The 22,691-nt window shown below is 42.6% G+C and overlaps 1 protein-coding gene across 1 annotated transcript; it reads right to left on the reverse strand.

Moving 5' to 3' along the window:
- Positions 1-4,355: 4,355 nt before the first annotated feature.
- Positions 4,356-20,793, reverse strand: gcgrb (glucagon receptor b; the record flags this gene model as incomplete). Its single annotated transcript, XM_080464364.1, has 13 exons — positions 4,356-5,579; positions 5,889-5,930; positions 6,077-6,221; positions 6,318-6,406; positions 8,684-8,753; positions 8,894-8,954; positions 12,066-12,225; positions 14,140-14,290; positions 15,560-15,666; positions 16,386-16,474; positions 20,353-20,460; positions 20,539-20,635; positions 20,740-20,793. The coding sequence occupies 13 exons, from the start codon at positions 20,791-20,793 to the stop codon at positions 5,154-5,156; spliced, it is 1,599 nt and encodes a 532-aa protein (XP_080320490.1). The 3' UTR covers positions 4,356-5,153.
- Positions 20,794-22,691: the final 1,898 nt, after the last annotated feature.

Genomic DNA, 22,691 nt, shown 5'->3' on the forward strand with positions numbered 1-22,691 from the left:
TGAGGACGACGAGGACGACGAGCTGAAGTCAGGTGGAGACCCCGATGAGGACGACGAGGACAACGAGCTGAAGTCAGGTGTAGACCCCAATGAGGACAACGAACTGCAATCAGGTGGAGACCCCGATGAGGACGACGAGCTGCAGTCAGGTGGAGACCCCGATGAGGACGACGAGCTGAAGTCAGGTGGAGACCCCGATGAGGATGATGAGCTGCAATCAGGTGGAGACCCCGATGAGGACGATGAGCTGCAATCAGGTGGAGACCCCGATGAGGACGACGAGCTGAAGTCAGGTGGAGACCCCGATGAGGATGATGAGCTGCAATCAGGTGGAGACCCCGATGAGGACGAGGAGCTGCAATCAGGTGGAGACCCCGATGAGGACGATGAGCTGCAGTCAGGTGGAGACACCGATGAGGACGACGAGCTGCAATCAGGTGGAGACCCCGATGAGGATGACGAGCTGCAGTCAGGTGGAGACCCCGATGAGGACGACGAGCTGCAGTTGAGCTTCCCTGAGACGCTTTCTGACAGTTTGTGCAGAAATTGTTGCAGCAGCTGTCTGGGTGGCTGCTCTCAGAGCATCATGGAGGTGAACATGCTGGAGGCGGAGGTCCTGGGCTGGTCTGTGGTTACACCTGGTCTGTGGTTGCGAGGCCGGCTGGATGTACTGCCAAATTCTCTGAAACGCCTTTGGAGATGGTTTATGGTAGAGAACAATCAATTCACGGGCAAACAGCTCTGGTGGACATTCCTGCAGTCAGCATGCCAATTGCACGCTCCCTCAAATCTTGCGACATCTGTGGCATTGTGCTGTGTGATCAAACTACACATTTCTGAGTGGCCGTTTATTGTGGCCATTCTAAGGCACACCTGTGCAATATTCATGCTGTCTAATCAGCATCTTGACATGCCGCACCTGTGAGGTGGGATGGATTATCTCGGCAAAGTCCTCACTGACACAGATTTAGACAGACTTGTGAACAATATTTGAGAGAAATAGGTTATTTGTGTATATAGAAAATGTTTTACAACTTTGAGTTCAGCTCATGAAAAATGGGAGCAAAAACAAAAGTGTTGTGATTATATTTTCGTTCAGTGTACAATTCGTGTCTGTGACTTGAAGTGGATTGAAGAAATTAGACTCCAGTTATTCAGGTGTTTGTATTTCATTTGGTTCGTGTTGAGTTGCATTTGAAGTCTGAAAAATGGCCTTGATATTGTTGGAACCGATGGTCTGCTGTTTATTATTAGGCAATTGAAGAATTTAAAGATGACAAACAGGCATTTTGTGATTTCCTGCTAAAAGCTCCTGTTGTGTCTGTTTCTCAGCCAGAGTTTGAATTTACACATTAGAGAAAATAAATCGTATTTGCAGATTGCCCGGTGTGTCCACAAGCGCGCATATCACAGTGCAGTTATTCATCATCATGTGTCACTGCAGAAGGCAATCAGAGGCCTCATCCAGCAGGTTTCCATTGGAGATTACTGCAACATGGAATTATGATTCATCTGTCTGTTGTTGTGTGGAAAGTAATAAGTTGTCAGTGGATGAATTATGCATTAGTTACACGCACACACACGCACGCACGCACGCACGCACGCACGCACGCACGCACGCACGCACGCACGCACGCACGCACGCACGCACGCACGCACGCACACACACACACACACACACACACGTATGTTCTTAAGTGATCTGAAATTCTCTGTGAAAACGCCTCCCTGGCCATGTGTTCATTTACATATAACGGGGCTGATAAAGCACTGCAGGCAGCTTACTGCATGATAAAGTCTGCAGAGAACGTTAGTTCAGGTTGGCTCGCTGTGCCTCTCGTGGATTTCTCTGCCTGTAAGGACGATGCTGATGGCAGAGGATAGAGACACATGGGAGATTAAAGACTCGGACAGGTTTGATAACAGTGACCATTTGGGCCCGGTGGATTAAAACTGCATTTTGTCCAACTCCGTTTATCTGAACAGCACGTTATTGTCAATGTTTCACACATTTTCCAAAGTCAGAATAAACGGTGGAGCCGATCACACGAGACAGGAACCCCGAGGCTTCCTTCAAGTCAAAACGCAAAACTTTTGTTGCATGCATCTTGGGAGTCCGTTCACTCGACAACGGTGCTGGAAGCCACTGAATATGCAGATTTTTGAAAAAACTGACTCCCTGTCCGTGTAGACAGCAGAAAATGATCCGTTTCAAAACGACTGCTAATGCTAGTCTTTGTGCACCACGACCGTAGTAACTAGTTCTTCTGCACATGCTCAGTAGATGAACAATAAAGTTTCCTCCAGAGCGTGATGACTGTCAGTCCATATTCTCACGGGACCTGGCAGTTTTATAGTCGACAGTCTATATCATTGTTAATGTTTGGAGTGGATTCTTCTCTGCTGCGTTGTGTTGTGAAGCGTTGCGTTGTTTTGTGTTGTGTTGCATTGTGTTGTGTTGTGTTGCGTTGTGTTGTGTTCACTGGAGATGTATCTTACATTATGTTGTTATTGATTCAGGCAACAACACCAGAGTTTATGTTTCGGAGCTGAATCAATAAAACTGAAGGAAATAACAGAAACATTAAAACAGATTAATCTTATTCTCCACCCTTCTTATTATTCTAGCAGTAATTTAACAGCTCATTTCTATGAGACACTAATTTCAAATTAAATGTTTTTTCCTTGTTGGATAAGTTAATTTAGTGCAAAATTACAAAAAGGCAAGAAGATCCTGTAAGAACTGCTCAAGATTTAAGTCAAATGTGTGATTATATATGAAAGTAAAAGGTGTTTTAACGCTCTGGTCTGTATTAGGGAGTGATTTTCTGAATGAAAACATGTACAGTGAGCCTGAACGTCAGTCTGTTAGTGTGTCGGTTCTTTTCGAGGAAAATCCGAGCTTCTCTCAGAAGTGAGTTTCTTCAGGAATTAACAATCGTTCATCTTTTCATCTTCGAGGAAAAATCAGACGATAAAAGAAACATATCGTCTCTGAGTCAGTCCACGTTTAGCTCAGGCAGTGAAAAAGATATGAGACCAGGGTGGAGCGGCTTTTCAAGGAGTGAGCGGTGGAACCCTCGGCTCATTGTGCGTGTGTGTGTGTGTGTGTGTGTGTGTGTGTGTGTGTGTGTGGTTTCATTACAAAAACAAACAGCAGTGGCCCATCATGAAAACTCAGCGTATCTGCTGTTACCATGTAAATGGACATCATTTTGAAAATGTTGCCGTGAAAATGTGAAACGTTTTCACTTGGAACGTTGCCGTAGAAACGCGGCCTCAGACGTCTCCCTGCTTCCGCACACCTGAATGTAATCATGGTCTCATCGTCACGCTCGTGAAAACCCCCCCCGCATTGCAGTCAGGAGTGTTTTAACCGGGGGAGACTGAAAACATGCAGGACGGAGGCCTGAGGGACTTACACACATCTGCCTTACAGCGTCACCATTTAAGGGTATATATCGTTTATGAGCACATGCTCAGACAATAGGCTTGTTTTAATGGGTTGATAGTACAAATTGAAATATTTGAACCTAATCACAAGGTGCTGTAAAATGGCAGGTTAATTGAAATGATCTCCAAAACACTCAATATGCACAGAGACGTATTTGCCAACAGAATTCATTTTAATTGAATCCACAGAGATTTTTGAGACGCGGTCATTTATGGCTTCTATGCAAAACTTTTTTGTTCATTTGATTGACATTGTTTGTTTTAGGAGCTTTCTCACAACCGCAATGTAAAGTTTTCAGTGGAAAGACAAGATCTGATAATTACAATCATGTTTGGTATCTTAAAACACCTAATGCCATTTTCGAGTCACCTGCACTGCAAGCACAAACACAGCACGACGCAGCCCTCCAACCACCTTTCTTTGTCTTTATTTTATTCACTTTTATTCATATTTACAAAGCACAGTGCGTACTTCAGCTCGTTTGCTGATGGGCATGTCCACTGAGCGTCACCGTTTGGAAAATCCTTGAAAGCGTCACTTGATTTCACTTGTATTGTTTGCAAAAATGCGAACAAAAAAAGAGATTCTGAGTTTGTGATTGGCACAATCTGCTTTCATTGTTGTGACATATGAGCCGAGATCTCGTCCTCAGAGGAGAAAAACAAATGGTTTCTCTATACAAGATGAAAAAAGCACACATTATGGCTTGGCTTATATATATATATATATTTTCTAATCTGTACATAATTAAAGTTGCTGCACAGACAGTGACTGTAACAGTGTGTTTGAGGAATAACTTCGACTTTAATACAACATTCAAAATCACATTTTTCAAGTTGAACTTTCATCCTCGTAACTGCCGGTGCATCGTGTGTCGTTTTTTTTATCTCTTTTTTTTTTTAATCTGCAGGAAAGCAAATTAATTACGTAGGTTTTGGATAAACCCACATAAGCTTTTCTCATTACATATATACACATAAATAAGTTTTTCTTCTCCACCGCTCATATACATTCAGACACATTTTAAACTGTAGAAAGACAGATTGCAATAAGAGTGAGGTTTAAAAAAAAAAAAAAAAAAAAAAAAAGGATTTAATACTTTCAAATCCATGTAAGTCCTGTGATTTATCATCATTTACTTGTTTGGCTTTGCTTATTAAAAATCTGAATAATTTAAACATTAGCGCGCTGACTTTGTTCACGAAAGCATTCGTCTTGTGTGAGACTTCTCTCCGCCTGTCAGCGGCCTCTTATGAGTCGCTCTGATTCGCCTTTCTCTCCTTTCCCACGATGCATTGCTCCACAACTCCCTCCATAAGAGGGACAGTTTTAAAAAGCTGACAACAAGTACCGGAAACATTTGAGAGTGACGACGTGAGAATGTTTCACCCCGTTCAGGTGAGATGGTTTCATACCGCAGTCACACACACACACACACACTGAACACCAACAGCTTCATTTTCATGTAGTTGATCATTCCTGACGTTTGAAGTTTTTATTTGTTTCCTCAAGGTCCTGAAAACGGTAACTTTTGATTTGCAGCTCTGTCCACTGAACCGTTGAACAGGACTTCCTGTCGTGTCATGCGGTCTGAGTGGGTTCCTTCCTCCTCCTCTTCCCACTCGACCTTCTTATTGGCGAACGATAAACACTGATCTGACACAACGACAATCAGAGAGAGTTTCTGTGACGGCCGTGGTCAGACGTTAGTTTCCTCTCCTCCCATTGGACCTGAGCAGTACTGCACGCGCTCCTCCAGACACACGTCCTCGGTCACGGTGTTGGCGTGGCTGGCGGTGCCTCGGTACGGCTGGATACAGAACCGCAGGGTGTGTCTGGGGTTTTTGGCGGGCCCGCCTTTGCCCGTGCCGTTGCTGTAGCAGACGACCAGCCGGCGGTTTTCTTCGGGCGCCGCCGAGCAGGACGGGCCTCGGTTGGCTCGGCCCGGGCCGGGCGAGTCGCCGCTGGGGTCGCTGCCGTTGTTGTCGTGAAGGTCGGGCAGGTTGCCGGTGGCGATGCTGCCGCTCTTCACGTGCGGCGTTTGGCTGTGGGTGTGGCGGTACTCCTCGTCAATGTCTTTACCCAGCTTCCACCTCTTCCACTTCTTCAGCATCTCCGACTGAACCTGGCAGACGAGAGAGAGAGAGAGAGAGAGAGAGAGAGAGAGAGAGAGAGAGAGAGAGAGAGGAGAGAGGGAGAGAGGGAGAGCAGATAGTGGTGAAGATTCAATAAGACAAAGAGCTCTTCATCAGACAGATTCTTCTCCTTGCCAAAGAGCTGAGATAGCAGATGGATGGAACTGTAAATGCATAAAGCGCAAGTTTAAAAAAGAAGGAGCTTTTAGAGATATGAAAGTAAAGATTGAGGCAGATAATGTTGTAAAAGTCTTCTCAGTAAAGGGAAAAAGACAAAGAAAAAGGCAAATGGTTCTGACCTCTTTGTTGACAAAGCAGTACAGGATGGCAACCAGCAGACCCTGGAGTGGAAGATGGATTAATTAATTAATTAAACACAAGGATATTTTTAATCAATCATTCATTAATCAAGATATTGGCTGATACGTATTTTTTAATGACATTAGGATGGATGGATGGATGGATGGATGGATGGATGAGTTCAAACCTGGAAGGAGTTGAACAGGAGGTCACAGAAGAGGCGAATAAGCCGCAGCATTGAGCCTTTGGGGACGGACTCGTCGATGACGAAGGTGAAGAGGATGGCATGAATCCCGAGCAGAGGAATGAGAGTGAGAGTGGATTTCGCCAGTCTGGACAGAAACAGTTGTAAATATAACTGGAAACCATAAAAAAAACAGGGAAAAAACCCACAACATTTTGGACTCCAGCACCAACACATTTCTCACCTGAACTTGTAGTCGGTATATCTCATCTGGTGAGCTCTGAGTTTAGACATCAGGATTTTGATGATTCGGATGAATATGAAGAAGTTAATCTGAAAATGGAATTGAGGAATGCGGGTAAGCATGATAATAAATACTGGGAGAAACGCTCCCTGGATATCCACGGCTGGGCAAATCTTTCTTTGTCCTTCCATTCGTCTTCTGAAGACTTTCTACAGCCCATAATACTACACACGTCTACATTTAGAACAAAATGAATGGACTAAAATTATTAGGCTCTGCTTTATGTTCCCCAATGTGACACTATAAACAGATTTTAAGTGTCCTCATCTCACACACACGCTCACACTGATCCAGTGCAGAACCCTCTTAGACGACAGAACACATTCATTATTTCTGCACTCGTGTTATCAGAGCTCCAAGTTTGGTAAAGTGTGTATTGTGTGTTGACAGAAGTGTTTGTGTGAGTGTGTGTCTGAACGACACTGTGTTCGCATCCTTGTAGAGCAACAGATGACTCTTCATGAGTTACGTAACTTCAAACTGAAGTGATTACAGTGAAATGTAAAATGTTTCCACAGCACAGTGCAGTGTGGCCTCCACCATCCGGGAAGTGGACATGGTATGGACATTTCTGACTGTCAGTGTGTGTGTGTGTGTGTGTGTGTGTGTGTGTGTGTGTGTGTGTGTGTGTGTGTACACGTACGCTTTTGCACAAGATCACAAAGGTTGCGATGTGCAGTGTGCTCTTAAGTGTGTCCATCCATAACGCTGTTTGTCTCGATGGGAACGAGAAGCAGGAAACATACAAGAGGGAATTCCTCCACTGTGTGTGTGTGTGTGTGTGTGTGTGTGTGTGTGTGTGTGTGTGTGTGTGTGTGTGTGTGTGTGTGTGTGTGTGTGTGTGTGTGTGTGTGTGTGTGTGTGTGTGTGTGTGTGTGTGTGTGTGTGTGTGTTCAAAACCTGAAAGTATTTCACAGTGATGGTGCATCCAACACCTAATAGTTTATTATTTGTTATTAGTGCTGTCAATCGATAATTAACTAATCAATTGGAAAATTTTCTGTAATTAATTGCGATTAATCGCATTGTTTTTCTAATGAAGGTTGAAGTTTGTAATGGATATTTATTGAGGTAAAACCACGGAATTAATGTCGACTCAGCACACAGAGACTATATACAAAATCAAGGACTATTTTTATAACGTCCTTTTAGCTTTTGGTGAAACTGTTTTATCTCCAAGATCCGCAAAATAATAAAAACATAAATAGATTAATTAATAAACATCTAACATCAGTCTGTGTTTTGTTAGAGTGCAGGTCCACCACTTTGAGAATTTGAATGTTTGAAGAAACAAAGTTGTAAATTTATTACATGAACAAAGTGGCAATAATAAAATGTAGTACCAGAGAGAGAGAGAGAGAGAGAGAGAGAGAGAGAGAGAGAGAGAGAGAGAGAGAGAGAGAGAGAGACAGCACACAGACACACACACACACACACACACACACACACACACACACACACACACACACACACACACACACACACACACACACACACACACACACACACACACACACACACACACACACAGTACACAGGAGAGCCAGGGAAAGAGAGAAAGAGGATAAATTAATATTTTACCAGTATTTCCTCCAGTTTTAGCAGTTTGGTGGCTCCTGGTCAGCCAACATGGCAACCCGCTGTTTCGCTGCAGAATTACTTCTGTGGTCTTCAAATTCAGCTTCCCAAAGTAAATCTAATGACTTTTACTTTCTCAATCCGCCGTCAGGAAACTTTTTAAAGTGAAACTTTCTGCCTTTATATTATTCCACTTGGTGTTGTGCTGCTCTGTAGTCGTGATGCTGCGCCCAGAGACGCTGCACATGCTGCTCTGATAAGCGAATTTAAATTAAAAAAATGGAAGTAAATCAAACTGAATTTTTTTTTTTTTTAACGAGTTAAATGTTTCAAATCAATTAATTACATTAACGCGTTATTTTTCACAGCACTATTTGTTATATTCTGACTGGTTAATATGTGGTTTTACAAAAAGATTGATCATGCCGAGCATGTGGAAACATGTGGTAAGATGCATTCAAGCATTTCACATTACAGAAAAGAGTAAAGGTATTACCGTAGTTTAATCCCTAAAATAATAATTTTAAGTATAGCAACTAAACTTTGGGTACAATAAATAAAACTATGAAGCTCAAACAGTCAGAATCTCTGTTTTCAGAGAGATTACATTTTAATTCTCGGCTGAAAACTGGATGAAGTACACAAGGAACCTCAAACTTTGATTGTAACACTGACTTGTACACTTGAGAACATTGAGGATATTCAGAGAAAATGACACGCAGTCTTACCAGATAAGCAAAGAGTATCGGAGAACGGATGATCCACCAGTATCCCATATTGATATTCCTCTCCCAGCACCTGCACACACACACACACGCACACACACACGCACACACACACACACACACACACGGTTCAATATAACCTATTGATGAGCATGTCACAGACAAACATCTGCGTGTGACGTAGAAGAAATGAAGCAAGAGACTGAGACTTACTCCTCGTTCTCGTAGAGATATTTCACTGTGATCCACGGCAACACAAATATCAGCGGGGCACCTGAGGAGGACACAGGTTGTAGATTAACATCACCCTGCAGGATGCCGTACGTAAAGCATGTCAAATTAACACATTTAAAACCCTAAATACATAAATCATCACTGCAAACTTACACAGTCAAACTCAAACAAATACTTTGAAACCTGAGATGTCAAACACACACACAGTCCAATTTCATCACACACACACACACACAGCTTGTCGGGGCTTCCTTAGAGACTTCCAGTGATCATGTGAACAAAAAGTAGAAGCCTTTTAAGAAGAACTCTTGTGCAACAATCCTGGTTTTGATGAAGAAGGACTGTGAATGTAAAGTGTTATTGTATTGAACGCATCGCCGTGTGAGCTGAGAGCTTCTTGTACATTTGGTTTAATCCGCAGCAGAGATCTGACAGAACAAGCTTTGCTTTCTCTCACTCACAAATGATCTGTTTTTCCTTTGAACGTGGTTCAGTTTAAGGGTTTTAAAAAAGGGAGCTGTTTCTGAAAGTGATTTCTGTCCTCTGAGCCTCCTGAACAGACTGATGGATTATCCTGCAGCACAGGAAGGTTTTTCTCCGACACTGATTATCAGATTAAACAAAATCCCGTCATTCAAAACACTTGTATCTGATGAGATTTGGTCCAACATGTAAACTCTCTGTCAGAGCTTTGTGTTCTTGTATGAGGAGATGATTGACGATGCCGACTGCACCGATGAATCTGTGAGCAAACTGACCGTCCAATCAAGCGATCAGGAATCAACGAGGGAACGGTTTTGTTTTAAAGAGGACATGGAAGTCCACACCTTCACTGTATGTCGTGTGGCTCTGTGGCGCAATGGACAGCGCATTGGACTTCTAGTCAAGCACCTGAGGAGCAATTCAAAGGTTGTGGGTTCGAGTCCCACCAGAGTCATGTTTTTGTTGGGAGAGCGGTTGTCTTTCAATCAGAATGTTGCAGGTTTGATTCGACATCTCAAAGTGTCTTTAAAGGGTCATATTATCCAGCTCTTCAACACTTTCACTTGGTCTCATCGATCCAAAAACGTCATAATCAAGTTTATTTCCCCAAATCCAGCTTTTCCTTGATTCTCCTCCATTTGAATATTGGATCATAGGCGCTGCATTCAGAATCTGCCGTGTCTGTGTGAACTGGACTGGCTCCGCCCACACATGCCCATCTTGGTAAGAGGAGGAAGTACTTCCTCTCGCGGTGCCATGTGCCACAGCTGAGCTGACTAATAGTGGGAGGAGTCAAAGGGAGGGCCTACCTTGATTGGGATTGGTTTGAGAGGTTAGAGAAGTGGACTGGGGATCAGAAGCTCACAGGAGACGTTTCACCACCGTGGGGCCCTCATCCTGACCCTCAATGAGGATAATAACTTCCCCAAGGGGATTAGTTTAGTTTACTTGAAAAGTTTACCAGTTTCCTAGTACACAGTTCTGGCAATACTCATCTCAAAACGACTCGCCTCGACCAAATTCCAATGTACTATATCAGGTGGTATTATATTGAATGTCGCGCCTCCTCGGTGTGGGTGGAGGCGTCTGTTGGCGGCCATCAGCTCGGCGACTTCTCCACACACTTTGGTACTGACACGTATGGAAACGCCTAATAATGGGGGTGAGTCGAGGACGAGCCAGTGGGAAAAGCCCCACAAATGATTGGTGTCAGTTGTGGTTTTGAGGCAAAGTGTATCACAAGTAAAAGCACATTGACACGTCACAGGAAAAGTGTCGCACCCTCGTCTCTTCCCGATCGGACGCAGAACAACGGGCATGTTCCTTTGCTGTTTGCAGTTTGAAAAGAAACAGAAAAAAAGAGCCCGAACAAGTTTGAAAACAAGTTCGTCTTCAAGTAGCTTCCGAAGAAGCTGATGTGAGATCATGTCATTGAACGTCACACATCCTGAATCAAACCAGGATCAGATGGAATTTGTGCAGAAGAACATGCACACATGTATACATATACAGTATATCTTGTTTTATGGTAAATACATTCTTGACCCGTATCCTCTTTATAGATCAACAGTTGTTTCCTGTTGAGTAAATAAAAAACGATAGAGGCTGAAACTGAACTGTTGGGGGGGGGGGGGGGGGGGGGGAAGAACCACCAGACGACTAAATGTGGGTTTTGAATAAAAGTACAGTCGGCCGAATGATTTCCTTTTAATCTGAGTGTTTTTCTATGTGGAGTGATGTTATAGAGAAACACACGATGTGATAACTAGAATAAGTTTGACTGGATCTCTGTGGAATGAAGCTTCAGTGAGTGAAATGAGAGAGAAGCAGCTTAACAGATTAGCACGATATTAAGGAAGGAAACCTGCCAGTGAGCAGTTTTAGATTCATTCATTATTGTAAATGACCCAGAATTTAATCTCTGTCTTTAAAGACTGAATCAGAACATCTTGACTTATATTCTTAGCAGTTTTAAATGTCATTTTAACAATGAATTGCATTTTTTCACCTTATGTATACTATTTATTGCATCTTATTGCTCTGATCTTATTTGTACGTGTTTTTATGTGTGTAAAACACATCAAAGTGCTTTATAATGTCATTTACCGCTGTACATGTAAACCTGCCATGTGTTGAGCTTTCATAGAATACTTATTTCAATACTTTTGAGACCTATAATTCCAACACTCAGACTTTATGTGTGGTGTTTTCCCTTTATTGGCTTTTTAAAAGTTATTAGAAGAGGTCATGTATATTTCCCAAAAAATCTATTGTAAAGGATACGACTCAACTGGATTCTGAAGTTATTGCTTAAAGGTGACAAGAAATATGATTCATGCAGAATTCTTGCAAAAGATTTGTGCGTTTATGAAAAGCTTAAAGCAGACGTTTTCATATTTTCATGAATTCTTCAAACCTCATCTTTCAGTGGCGACACAAGTTCCAAAGTACAGCAAAAACTAGTGATTGTGTTTATATGGATTTCCCTTGTTTAGCGCCATCCCGCTGCTTGAGTCCCCAAAGCTCTTCGCTGATCACGTTCACTCATTCACACGCCAGTGGAAGTTCCCAGATGTGCTCACTTGTGGTCTTCATGATGCAATACGGAGATACAATCAATTAAAATGATCGGTAGTTTCAGTGTGAATGCATTCGTGTCGGCTCTCACCCCATCCGATGGCCAGATAGATGAAGAAGAACTTCCTCTCGCTGAACACGGTGATGACGAGGAGGCTGTGGAGGTACATGCCTTCCACCAGCAGCCAGTAGTTGTTGGCCATCACGCTGTACTGCATCATCACCATGGCGCCGCGGCACCACGTCACGGCCTGACCACCGCACGGGACGCACACACACACACACACACACACACACACACACACACGCACAATGAGCCGAGGGTTCCACCGCTCACTCCTTGAAAAGCCGCTCCACCCTGGTCTCATATCTTTTTCACTGCCTGAGCTAAACGTGGACTGACTCAGAGACGATATTTTTCTTTTATTGTCTGATTTTTCCTCGAAGATGAAAAGATGAACGATTGTTAATTCCTGAAGAAACTCACTTCTGAGAGAAGCTCGGATTTTCCTCGAAAAGAACCGACACACTAACAGACTGACGTTCAGGCTCACTGTACATGTTTTCATTCAGAAAATCACTCCCTAATACAGACCAGAGCGTTAAAACACCTTTTACTTTCATATATAATCACACATTTGACTTAAATCTTGAGCAGTTCTTACAGGATCTTCTTGCCTTTTTGTAATTTTGCACTAAATTAACTTATCCAACAAGGAAAAAACATTTAATTTGAAATTAGTGTCTCATAGAAATGAGCTGTTAAATTACTGCTAGAATAATAAGAAGGGTGGAGAATAAGATTAATCTGTTTTAATGTTTCTGTTATTTCCTTCAGTTTTATTGATTCAGCTCCGAAACATAAACTCTGGTGTTGTTGCCTGAATCAATAACAACATAATGTAAGATACATCTCCAGTGAACGCAACACAACACAACACAACACAACACAACACAACACAACACAATGCAACACAACACAAAACAATGCAACACAACACAAAACAATGCAACACAACACAACGCATCACAACACAACACAACGCTTCACAACACAACACAAAACAACGCAACACAACACAAAACAATGCAACACAACGCATCACAACACAACACAACGCTTCACAACACAACACAAAACAACGCAACACAACACAAAACAATCCAACACAACACAAAACAACACAACGCATCACAACACAAAACAATGCAACACAACACAAAACAATGCAACACAACACAAAACAATGCAACACAACACAACGCAACACAACGCAACGCAACACAACACAACACAACACAACACAACACAACACAACACAATGCAACACAACACAAAACAACGCAACGCAACACAACACAACGCTTCACAACACAAAACAATGCAACACAACACAAAACAATGCAACACAACACAACGCATCACAACGCAACACAACGCTTCACAACACAACACAAAACAACGCAACACAACACAAAACAATGCAACACAACACAACGCAACACAACGCAACGCAACACAACACAACACAACACAACACAACACAACACAATGCAACACAACACAAAACAACGCAACGCAACACAACACAACGCTTCACAACACAAAACAATGCAACACAACACAAAACAATGCAACACAACACAACGCATCACAACACAACACAACGCTTCACAACACAACACAAAACAACGCAACACAACACAAAACAATGCAACACAACACAACCCATCACAACACAACGCATCACAACACAAAACTGCAACACAACACAACGCATCACAACACAACACAACGCTTCACAACACAACACAAAACAACGCAACACAACACAAAACAATGCAACACAACACAAAACAACACAACACAACGCATCACAACACAAAACAACGCAACACAACACAAAACAACGCAACACAACGCAACAAAACACAAAACAATGCAACACAACACAAGGGTGTCCAGGAGAAGTCCACTACTACATAAGCAGATTAACACTCGTTCACCACCTGTAAAAGGTTGACTGTAGTTTTGACCTTTGACCTTGAATCACCCGCGGAGCTTGTGTATTGTGGATGTTGTTAGAAAAAGCTGCGTGTGTAGTGGCATGTGTAGTGGCGTGTGTAGCGGCGTGTGTAGCGGTGTGTGATGCGTGTGCTCTTACAGGTATGTTGACCCAGGCCTGAGCGTCGCCGCCGCTCCGGGGGTCGAGTGTGAGGGTCAGCAGGGCGTCTTTCACCAGGATGGACACGGCGCGCAGGATGAAGGAGGCGAACAGGTTCATGTGGATGTTGTTCCTCATGCAGTGCAGCTTCCTGACACACACACACACACACACACACACACACACACACACACACACACACACACACACACACACACACACACACACACACACACACACACACACACGAAACACATTTCACGTGTATTAAACTTCATTATATATTGTTTGGTTTCATTAAAGGGCGAGATAAAGCTGCGTTGCTTTCAATCTTTGTCCCTTTGTGCCACAAAGAAAAGAAAAGAAGAAGCGACGGTTCATTACCTCTCAAAGTGCAGCGCGAAACGCACGTTCTGCTTGTTTATTTTCTATTGAGTTCTCATCACGCATTTACATACAGACACAATACATTTATTGAGTTTCTCTACATTTCCTCTTCTGTGTGTCGCTGTTCTATGTTTAAAACCCATCGATATTAAAGAATAACACAACGCTCAGCGTCCAAGTATGAGGTTCATTATTTAGAGGAAACATTTTCTGCAGCTGAAGGATTTATTCTTATTTATTTATTTATTTATTTATTACTGTGTGGAATCTTTCCACTTTCTGTGTTTTTCTTCACTGTTTCATTCAATTTTATTTAATTTGCATTTTCCACATTTTTTTTTCTTCCATTTGTATTACGTCTTGTTCCCTTACGAACTCTTTCCATCTGCCAGGACTTCCCGTGATTCTTCCATTTCACTCCAGTTATTTATTACACTTTGATTTTTAAGTTTTTATCGAGCTCTAAATGTCGTCCTGTTTGTTACGTGTTAACAAATTCAATACTCCTAAATTCAAACTTTGTCCGTTTTTCTCGCGAAAAACTGCAATATGGCATTTTCAATCAAACTTCACATAAATTCAGTGTGTTTTTCCTCCTCATTGTTCTGGCAGTGGTTTGCACGCCGGTGTACGAGGAGAGAATCCGCAGGCTTGAGGAGTTTGTAGGTTTTCCCTGTGTGTGGGTTTTCTGCCTGTACTCCAGTTTCCTCTCCAAAAATATATGTACAAGTTGAATATGTGAGTGTTTGGACTGGGGTGCAACCTGCTCTCATCAGCTGGGATGAACTCGCTGGTCAAACTGGTACAGAAGATCAATGAATGGATTGATCAGCCACGTCCTACAACTAGTTGAGTAAAAAAAAAAGGAATTTCTTCAAGGAGATTAATAATGTATGCCTACTTCATTTCTTATCATATTACTACGAAGTTGCACAACATTCTTCAGTCATATGCATAGTATCTCTTCTGATTTCTTTTTTTCCCTTCTTTCATTTCTTTCCATCCCTTCTGCCGGCAGCTCTGCATATTTTACCTGAAAGTGATGAGAATCCCGAGGGCGAACAGCAGAGCTCCCAGAGAGAGAGAGTAGCCCACCGTGTACATGACCCGGAGCTGACTGAGGAGGCGGCCATAACGCTGCTGCATGGAGGGAGAGAGAGAGAGAGAGAGAGAGAGAGAGAGAGAGAGAGAGAAGAGAGAGAGAGAGAGAGAGAGAGAGAGAGAGAGAGAGAGAGAGAGAGAGAGAGAGAGAGAGAGAGAGAGAGAGAGAGATTACTGGCATGAACTTGTTCCAATGAACACCTCAGAAAAAAAAAATCTCTTTAGGGCTGGGCAAAAAATCGTTTTAATAAATTTATTGAATTTGTACCTAAAAACTATTTCTATTGTGCAAATTCAAGTTTTTTTCGCCCCACAGTTTTTAGGCCTTTTTCTCGATCCGTTCTACCATTCCTTGTGGGTTCCCGTAGTTGCTTTTGCTTAAACCCGGTTAAAGCTTGAATTTGTTGAAAGACAGCGCCTTGTTTACTTTTTATTTTTGGGATTGTTTATGTGCATTTTAGCTCCGAGGACAATCACAGCAATAACTTTGCACTTTTGACAATATATCTGACGTCTGCACTCGTTTTTAAGTGTATCGAGAAAAAAAATCAAAAATAGAATCAAAACTCAAACTTTTATTTAAAAAAATCATCAATGTTTTTTTTTTTTTATGCCAAATCGCCCAGCCCTGCTCCGAACAGATCTGATAGACCAAAGGTAGAAAATACACACACACACACACACACACACACACACACACACACACACACACACACACACACACACACACACACACACACACACACACACACACACACCTCCCCGGGGTCGTCCTCACATTCGCTGGTGTTCTTTTTTGCCCACCTCCCGTCTTCACTGCAGACCCTGTAGACCAAACCCTGTTTGACTGTTCACACACAAACACACAGCGTATGAGATTACATTCTGGGATCATTCAGGGGGACTTTCTACCTGCTAAATTAATGACCAACATTGTTCGACAGGAAATCAAAAGTCAAAGGTGGAAATGCAGAATGAAATATTCTTTGTTTCTAATGAGTTCTCTCCACACATCAACACTCCACTGTGCCTGAACACGCCGGCTTTTTTATTGTTCCAGATCATTTCTTTTTTTTAATTTGAGAAACTTTAATTCTACTCTGCGCTGTCTGAATTTGAATGGAAAATGAGATCATGTTGTGCGTGACGTTGTATCGTGGTTTCAGGCAGAAATTGGAGTCTCGGGTGTCCATCGCAAAAATCTGGGAGTCCAAAATGGATTCGGTCGGCGACTCGCGCTTCTTAACACTAATATACGTAGTTCCTTTCTGACTGATATTTTTGTTGATGCATCCCGTATCCTTTCTTCTGGATGTTGTCTTTTTTTTCTTTTAAGGTTATGGCTTCTTTTCATTGGTGATGGCTTCCACCTGTACCTGTACCTGTACCTGTACCTGTACCTGTACCTGTACCTGTACCTGTACCTGTACCTGACTCTCCTCACTCCAAACTTCACTACATAACTGAGCACCTGTAGACACTGAACTGTGAAATAGTTTCTATTATCCTCTTATCAGGTTTTAATTGAATATTAGATGTTTGTTCTCTGCAGCCCTCCTATAGCTCAGTCCAAAGACCTCAGAATGTCACAGTCACATATAAATTAGTGAGAGAACAAGCATGATTATCAATACTTATATCAAAATCAATATTTTCACAGCAAGTAATATTTTATTCTTCAATACAAAGCATGAATGATGTGCAGTTATCCAAACATGTGGCAACATTTTAGAAATGAACAATTAGAGCAATCATAGGTCCGTAGATTTAGTCCCACCTGTGTGGATTCTACAGATATAATTCCTCAGCATCTTGGAAAGGACATTCCTCCTCTCTCTTTAGGCTTTTGAACGCATCGGGATGAGTCAGAGAATTACGAACCAATCAGAGGCCGCCTTTCAAAACATATATACCATGTGGTATCAGTTGGCCAATCACGTTGCTTGTTACTGGACATAATAAACAAAACCGGAAGTCAATTGCCCCTTGAGTTCTTGAGATGATCATTTGCTATATTTCAGAGAAAAAAGAAGGATTTAGGTCAAATTAGCCAGTGAATAGTAGTGATGGACAATCTACACATATTTTAGAGGCTTTGAGCAACACGTCCGCTATGTTTTTGGCCGTCTTCGTCCAAATGACGGCTGGACGTTGTTAGAAGATCTAACATGTGGATATCAAGTAGAAGGAGCTGCCGGTTCAAATCTCTCCTTTTAAATGGTGATGGTGAACGGACTTCACTTACAGTATATGGCGCCTTAAAGCGCTTTACATAGCTCATCACATTCACCCATTCACGCACACATTCACACACCATTGGAGGTGGATTTTATTTCTTAGCTTTGTTTATTATTGTGACTCTTTTACTGTATGTTCTTATTCTGGTCTTTTATACCAGATACTGCTTTTTTAAAATCTCTTTTTTATTTTTTATTGCGGTTTGTTTTTTTCTTTTCGGATCCTATTTATTATGAGTTTGTCTTAGTTTCCTTGTTGGTGAATGGTGGAACACTGAGAAACATGTCTCGTTTGTCTTGTTTTTTCTGTGTCACTCGACCAAGTATTTGCCCGTCTGGTTAATTGTGTGTTTATTGTAATGACGCACTGAATGCATCACAGAGCTGCAAAAACAATCTACCCACGGGTTTGAATAAAGGAACACTGACATTGTACCATGATGGTATTGATGACAGGTCTGTTTAAAACGTCTGAGTCGCTGTGTTTTACACATATAGCAAGGAAAAAAACCTACAGGTACCTATAAGTTAAAAGCAATAAGATGAAATAAATAGTATAAATTTGGTGAAAAAAATGCAATACATTGTTAAAATTACATTTAAAACGGCAAAGAATGTAGGTCAAGGTCAATGTTCAAGCTTTAGTAAAACTCCGGCTTTAACAAGACAGACCATAATTTGCACAAGACATGAAGACATCGCAGCTTATTGCCAGTTTTGACCATTTTCCTTAATTTGAAGGGTTAAGAATAAAGATAAAGAATAATCCTCCTAAAGCACCGCGTGACGAGTGAGCTGAAGCTCAGGCATGATGTAAAGACTCGATGCCCTCAGGTTGATCAACGTGACAGATCTGACTAATATTTGGCCTTCGGGCCAAAACGATTCCTTTCTGAAGCCACACGGCTCTCGTTTCAATACCTCACTCAAACGTCAGGCAGTTTCACTGGACTGCGTGTGAAGGACGTGTGATGAGCTGCGTGGGAAAGCTTCCATTCAGACAGAGAGTTTCAAGAGTTCCAGTCAGGAGAATCACACAAGTAATTAGTAATTGGTGGGGAAATATCACATCACACAAGCGGACAAACTGTCCTCCACATGTTTTCAAAACTCTCGTTGAGCAAATACAGTTATGATCCACTTCTACAGATAACACGCATGAACCCATGTGGTCACATCAACCTCTACTTTAATCTAATCTAATCTAATCTAATCTAATCTAATATAGCTCTTCAGCTCGAGCTCGTAAGAGAGAAGTTAATGTAACATGATTGTATTGTTAGATTTAAAAAAAAAATAAAAAATCAGCTTAAAGAGGTCATATTATGCAAAATTCACTTTCTGACGGTTTTACAACACGAAGAATCGTCCGCATCCCCCAGAAGTGCAGAAAGCCTGTCATCTCTCTCCCTGGCAAGCCAACCAGAAATCAAACTCTATTTAGGGTCACCGGGGGACTGAAGTACTTCAGTCAGAAGAAGTACTTCCTCCTCTTCCCAAGATGGGCATGTGTGGGCGGAGCCAGTCCAGCTCACACAGACACAGCAGATTCTGAGCGCAGCTCATATGATCCAATATTCAAATGGAGGAAAATCAAGGAAAAGCTGGATTTGGGGCAGTAAACTTTAAATATAATGTTGTTGGACTAACGAGACCATGTGAAAGTGTTGAAAAGCTGGATTATATGACCCCTTTAAGATTTGGGTTTTTGATGGACAATAATGTGAATTGACATGATTGTCCTCACATTAAGTATTTATGTTTTTAACACCAGCATGACCTTATCTTGTACAAAAAACACTTTAGACTGCATAAGTGCATAAGACTAACAAAGTGGTCATTGAGTTTAAAATAGAATGTACTGCGTGGTCACGTTGCGGACAAAGGAAAATGAAAATATCAAATCCAACAAACAATAAATCTTTAGTGGTTGTGTGTTCGCACGTTTACAATAAAAACGTACAATGGTGTTACAGTTTTGCACTACAATTCACCTTGCATTGTATTTCTTTTAGCACTATTCTCAGCATGACTGTGGGAGTTATGTGTCAAAATCTGCCCAGCATGTGGTTTTCTGGCTTCTCCCTATGTTGAAATGCCAGTATGAGTCTGAAACAAGCCAGAGCAGAGTGCTCGCTTTTCTCTCTTTTTCTCGACAACACCAGGAGTCTGAGCAGCGCCTGACTTCTGCCTGGGAGTCCACTTTGTGTATTCCTTGCTTCTGACCCGGCTTTGTTCCTCCTGATCTTTTGTCCACTCCTGCATTTTGATTTCTGTCATGTTTTCATGAAAAAGTGCTCCAAAGTTGAAATGATAAAACAGAAATGGGGAATGTGCAATAAGCTTTCACACTAAAAACAGTGTGTCATGATGGCTTTGATTGGCCTTCACCCTAACTGGTCTCACTGGAAACTGTTGATTTTATATTCATCACACTGTACTGAAGGCAGTCTTACTCACACCTTACATACTGTCCTCATGCACACACCTTTACGATACCATGGCAGAAACCAGGGGCAGGAGACGTTGACCATAGTCCCCGGAGCTCCATCTGGCCAGCAGGCGTACAAATCAAAGGTCCTGTTACACACCAGCCCTGCAGACAGGAGCACATCGGTTTGCCTGCCTGCACGTCGCTCTGACTGGAGCTCATGCTGGGAGGAGACCGTCTCACCTGTAGCCGGGGGTGTAGTGTTGAGGTAGTCCAGGCATTGGTTCCTGTAGCTGCTCCACTTCTCCTTTACGAGCTCCAGAGAGTTGGCAGAGGAGACCTGGAGGGAAACGAGTCCGTTTTAAAGAAGGTTCCTTCTCGAGGGAACGCACGGCATATCAATGAGATGTAACGTTCATATCATGATCGACGTCGGTCGTATACCTTTGTGCAGCCGCAGAACATGAGCAAGGCCAAGAGGAAACACACCTGGGACATCCCACTGCTGCTGGGAGGATGTGGGCCGGTGGGGACGAGGACACAGAGGACGCCCAACACATGAGGCCCCGTCTCACCCTGTGGCCTACACAGTGTGGAGAAGAAGTGTCACTGCTGGGTTTCCAGTTCTGTTATCCCATCCATCCATCCATCCATCCATCCATCCATCCATCCATCCATCCATCCATCCATCCATCCATCCATCCATCCATCCATCCATCCATCGATCGATCCATCATCCATCCACCCACCCAAACACCCACCCATCCATCCATCCATCCAGCCATCCATCCATCCATCCATCCATCCATCGATCCATCATCCATCCACCCACCCAAACACCCACCCATCCATCCATCCATCCAGCCATCCATCCATCCATCCAGCCATCCATCCAGCCATCCATCCATCCATCCATCCATCCATCCATCCATCCATCCATCCATCCATCCATCCATCATCCATCCACCCACCCAAACACCCACCCATCCATCCATCCATCCAGCCATCCATCCATCCATCCAGCCATCCATCCAGCCATCCATCCATCCATCCATCCAGCCATCCATCCATCCATCCATCCATCCATCCATCCATCCATCCATCCATCCATCCATCCATCCATCGATCCATCATCCATCCACCCACCCAAACACCCACCCATCCATCCATCCATCCAGCCATCCATCCATCCATCCAGCCATCCATCCAGCCATCCATCCATCCAGCCATCCATCCAGCCATCCATCCATCCATCCAGCCATCCATCCAGCCATCCATCCAGCCATCCATCCATCCATCCAGCCATCCATCCAGCCATCCATCCATCCATCCATCCAGCCATCCATCCATCCATCCATCCATCCAGCCATCCATCCAGCCATCCATCCATCCATCCATCCAGCCATCCATCCATCCATCCAGGATAATGTTTTAACATAATATTGAATAATGAATGAGAAGTGGAACTACTGAATGGCACAAAGACGACGCCCCCGAGAGGAACTGGATGGAGGTCATTGATGAGAGGCACGTTATGGAAAAAACTTATTCGCGTCCTAAAACTACAGTAAACCACTTGTGAAAACAGACGGGAAAAATAGACAAACACCATAAACTGTGGAATAGATTTTACTGAGACTATGTTCTATCTGGATTGATTTGTTTGAATTAAGAAAAAATGAAATGTTTAATGTAATAAGCTAAACGAATGGCTGTAAATTCACCCTGTAAATCAAAATGCATGTATTTGATCATTTGCACCATCAATTGCATTTATTTTCACAATATCCAAGGAATAACTGCATTTGGCATTCGGTTCAAATGGGCTTTGAGACTTTCCTCCCTTTGTCACATTTTTGGAAATCATCTTGTAGGCTGCAAATGAGATGTGAATTCTCCCAATATCTGGTATAAAACAATTCAACAGAGAAAAACAAGTGACATCATAACTTTGCACAACACAGACATCAGAGCTGTTACATGGAGACAAATGCGTATTTTTTCAGTCGTGAATGAGCATTGTATGTCCATTCATGAAAACTAAATTTAAAAGCAGTCATTGAAAAAGAAAACACAGTCCATAACAGTTAAGTTCATGTTGTGCATGTTTCTCAAAGCATCCAGAATCAGAGGAGCTCAACTGATCGTGGTTCAAATCGGTTCAATCAAATCCAGATAAAACTCCCGATGAGCTCAGGAGCACCTGGATTAGTGAAAGCAGAGGAGGCAGTGGGTCCATTTAGAGATGTGGTCTTCAGTTCAGGACCAATGTTAGAAAACCATGGCAGAATGAACCCTGGAAATGAACAATTGGCTCGGTGCTTTTTTCTTGGGAATTTGTGATCCAACGTCCAGTTTGCAGTGATTTCCTCTCATGTTCTGTCCTCCAGGTAGGA

This window comes from Lipophrys pholis (genome assembly GCF_963383615.2).
Source record: "Lipophrys pholis genome assembly, chromosome: 5".
Lineage (NCBI taxonomy): Eukaryota > Metazoa > Chordata > Actinopteri > Blenniiformes > Blenniidae > Lipophrys > Lipophrys pholis.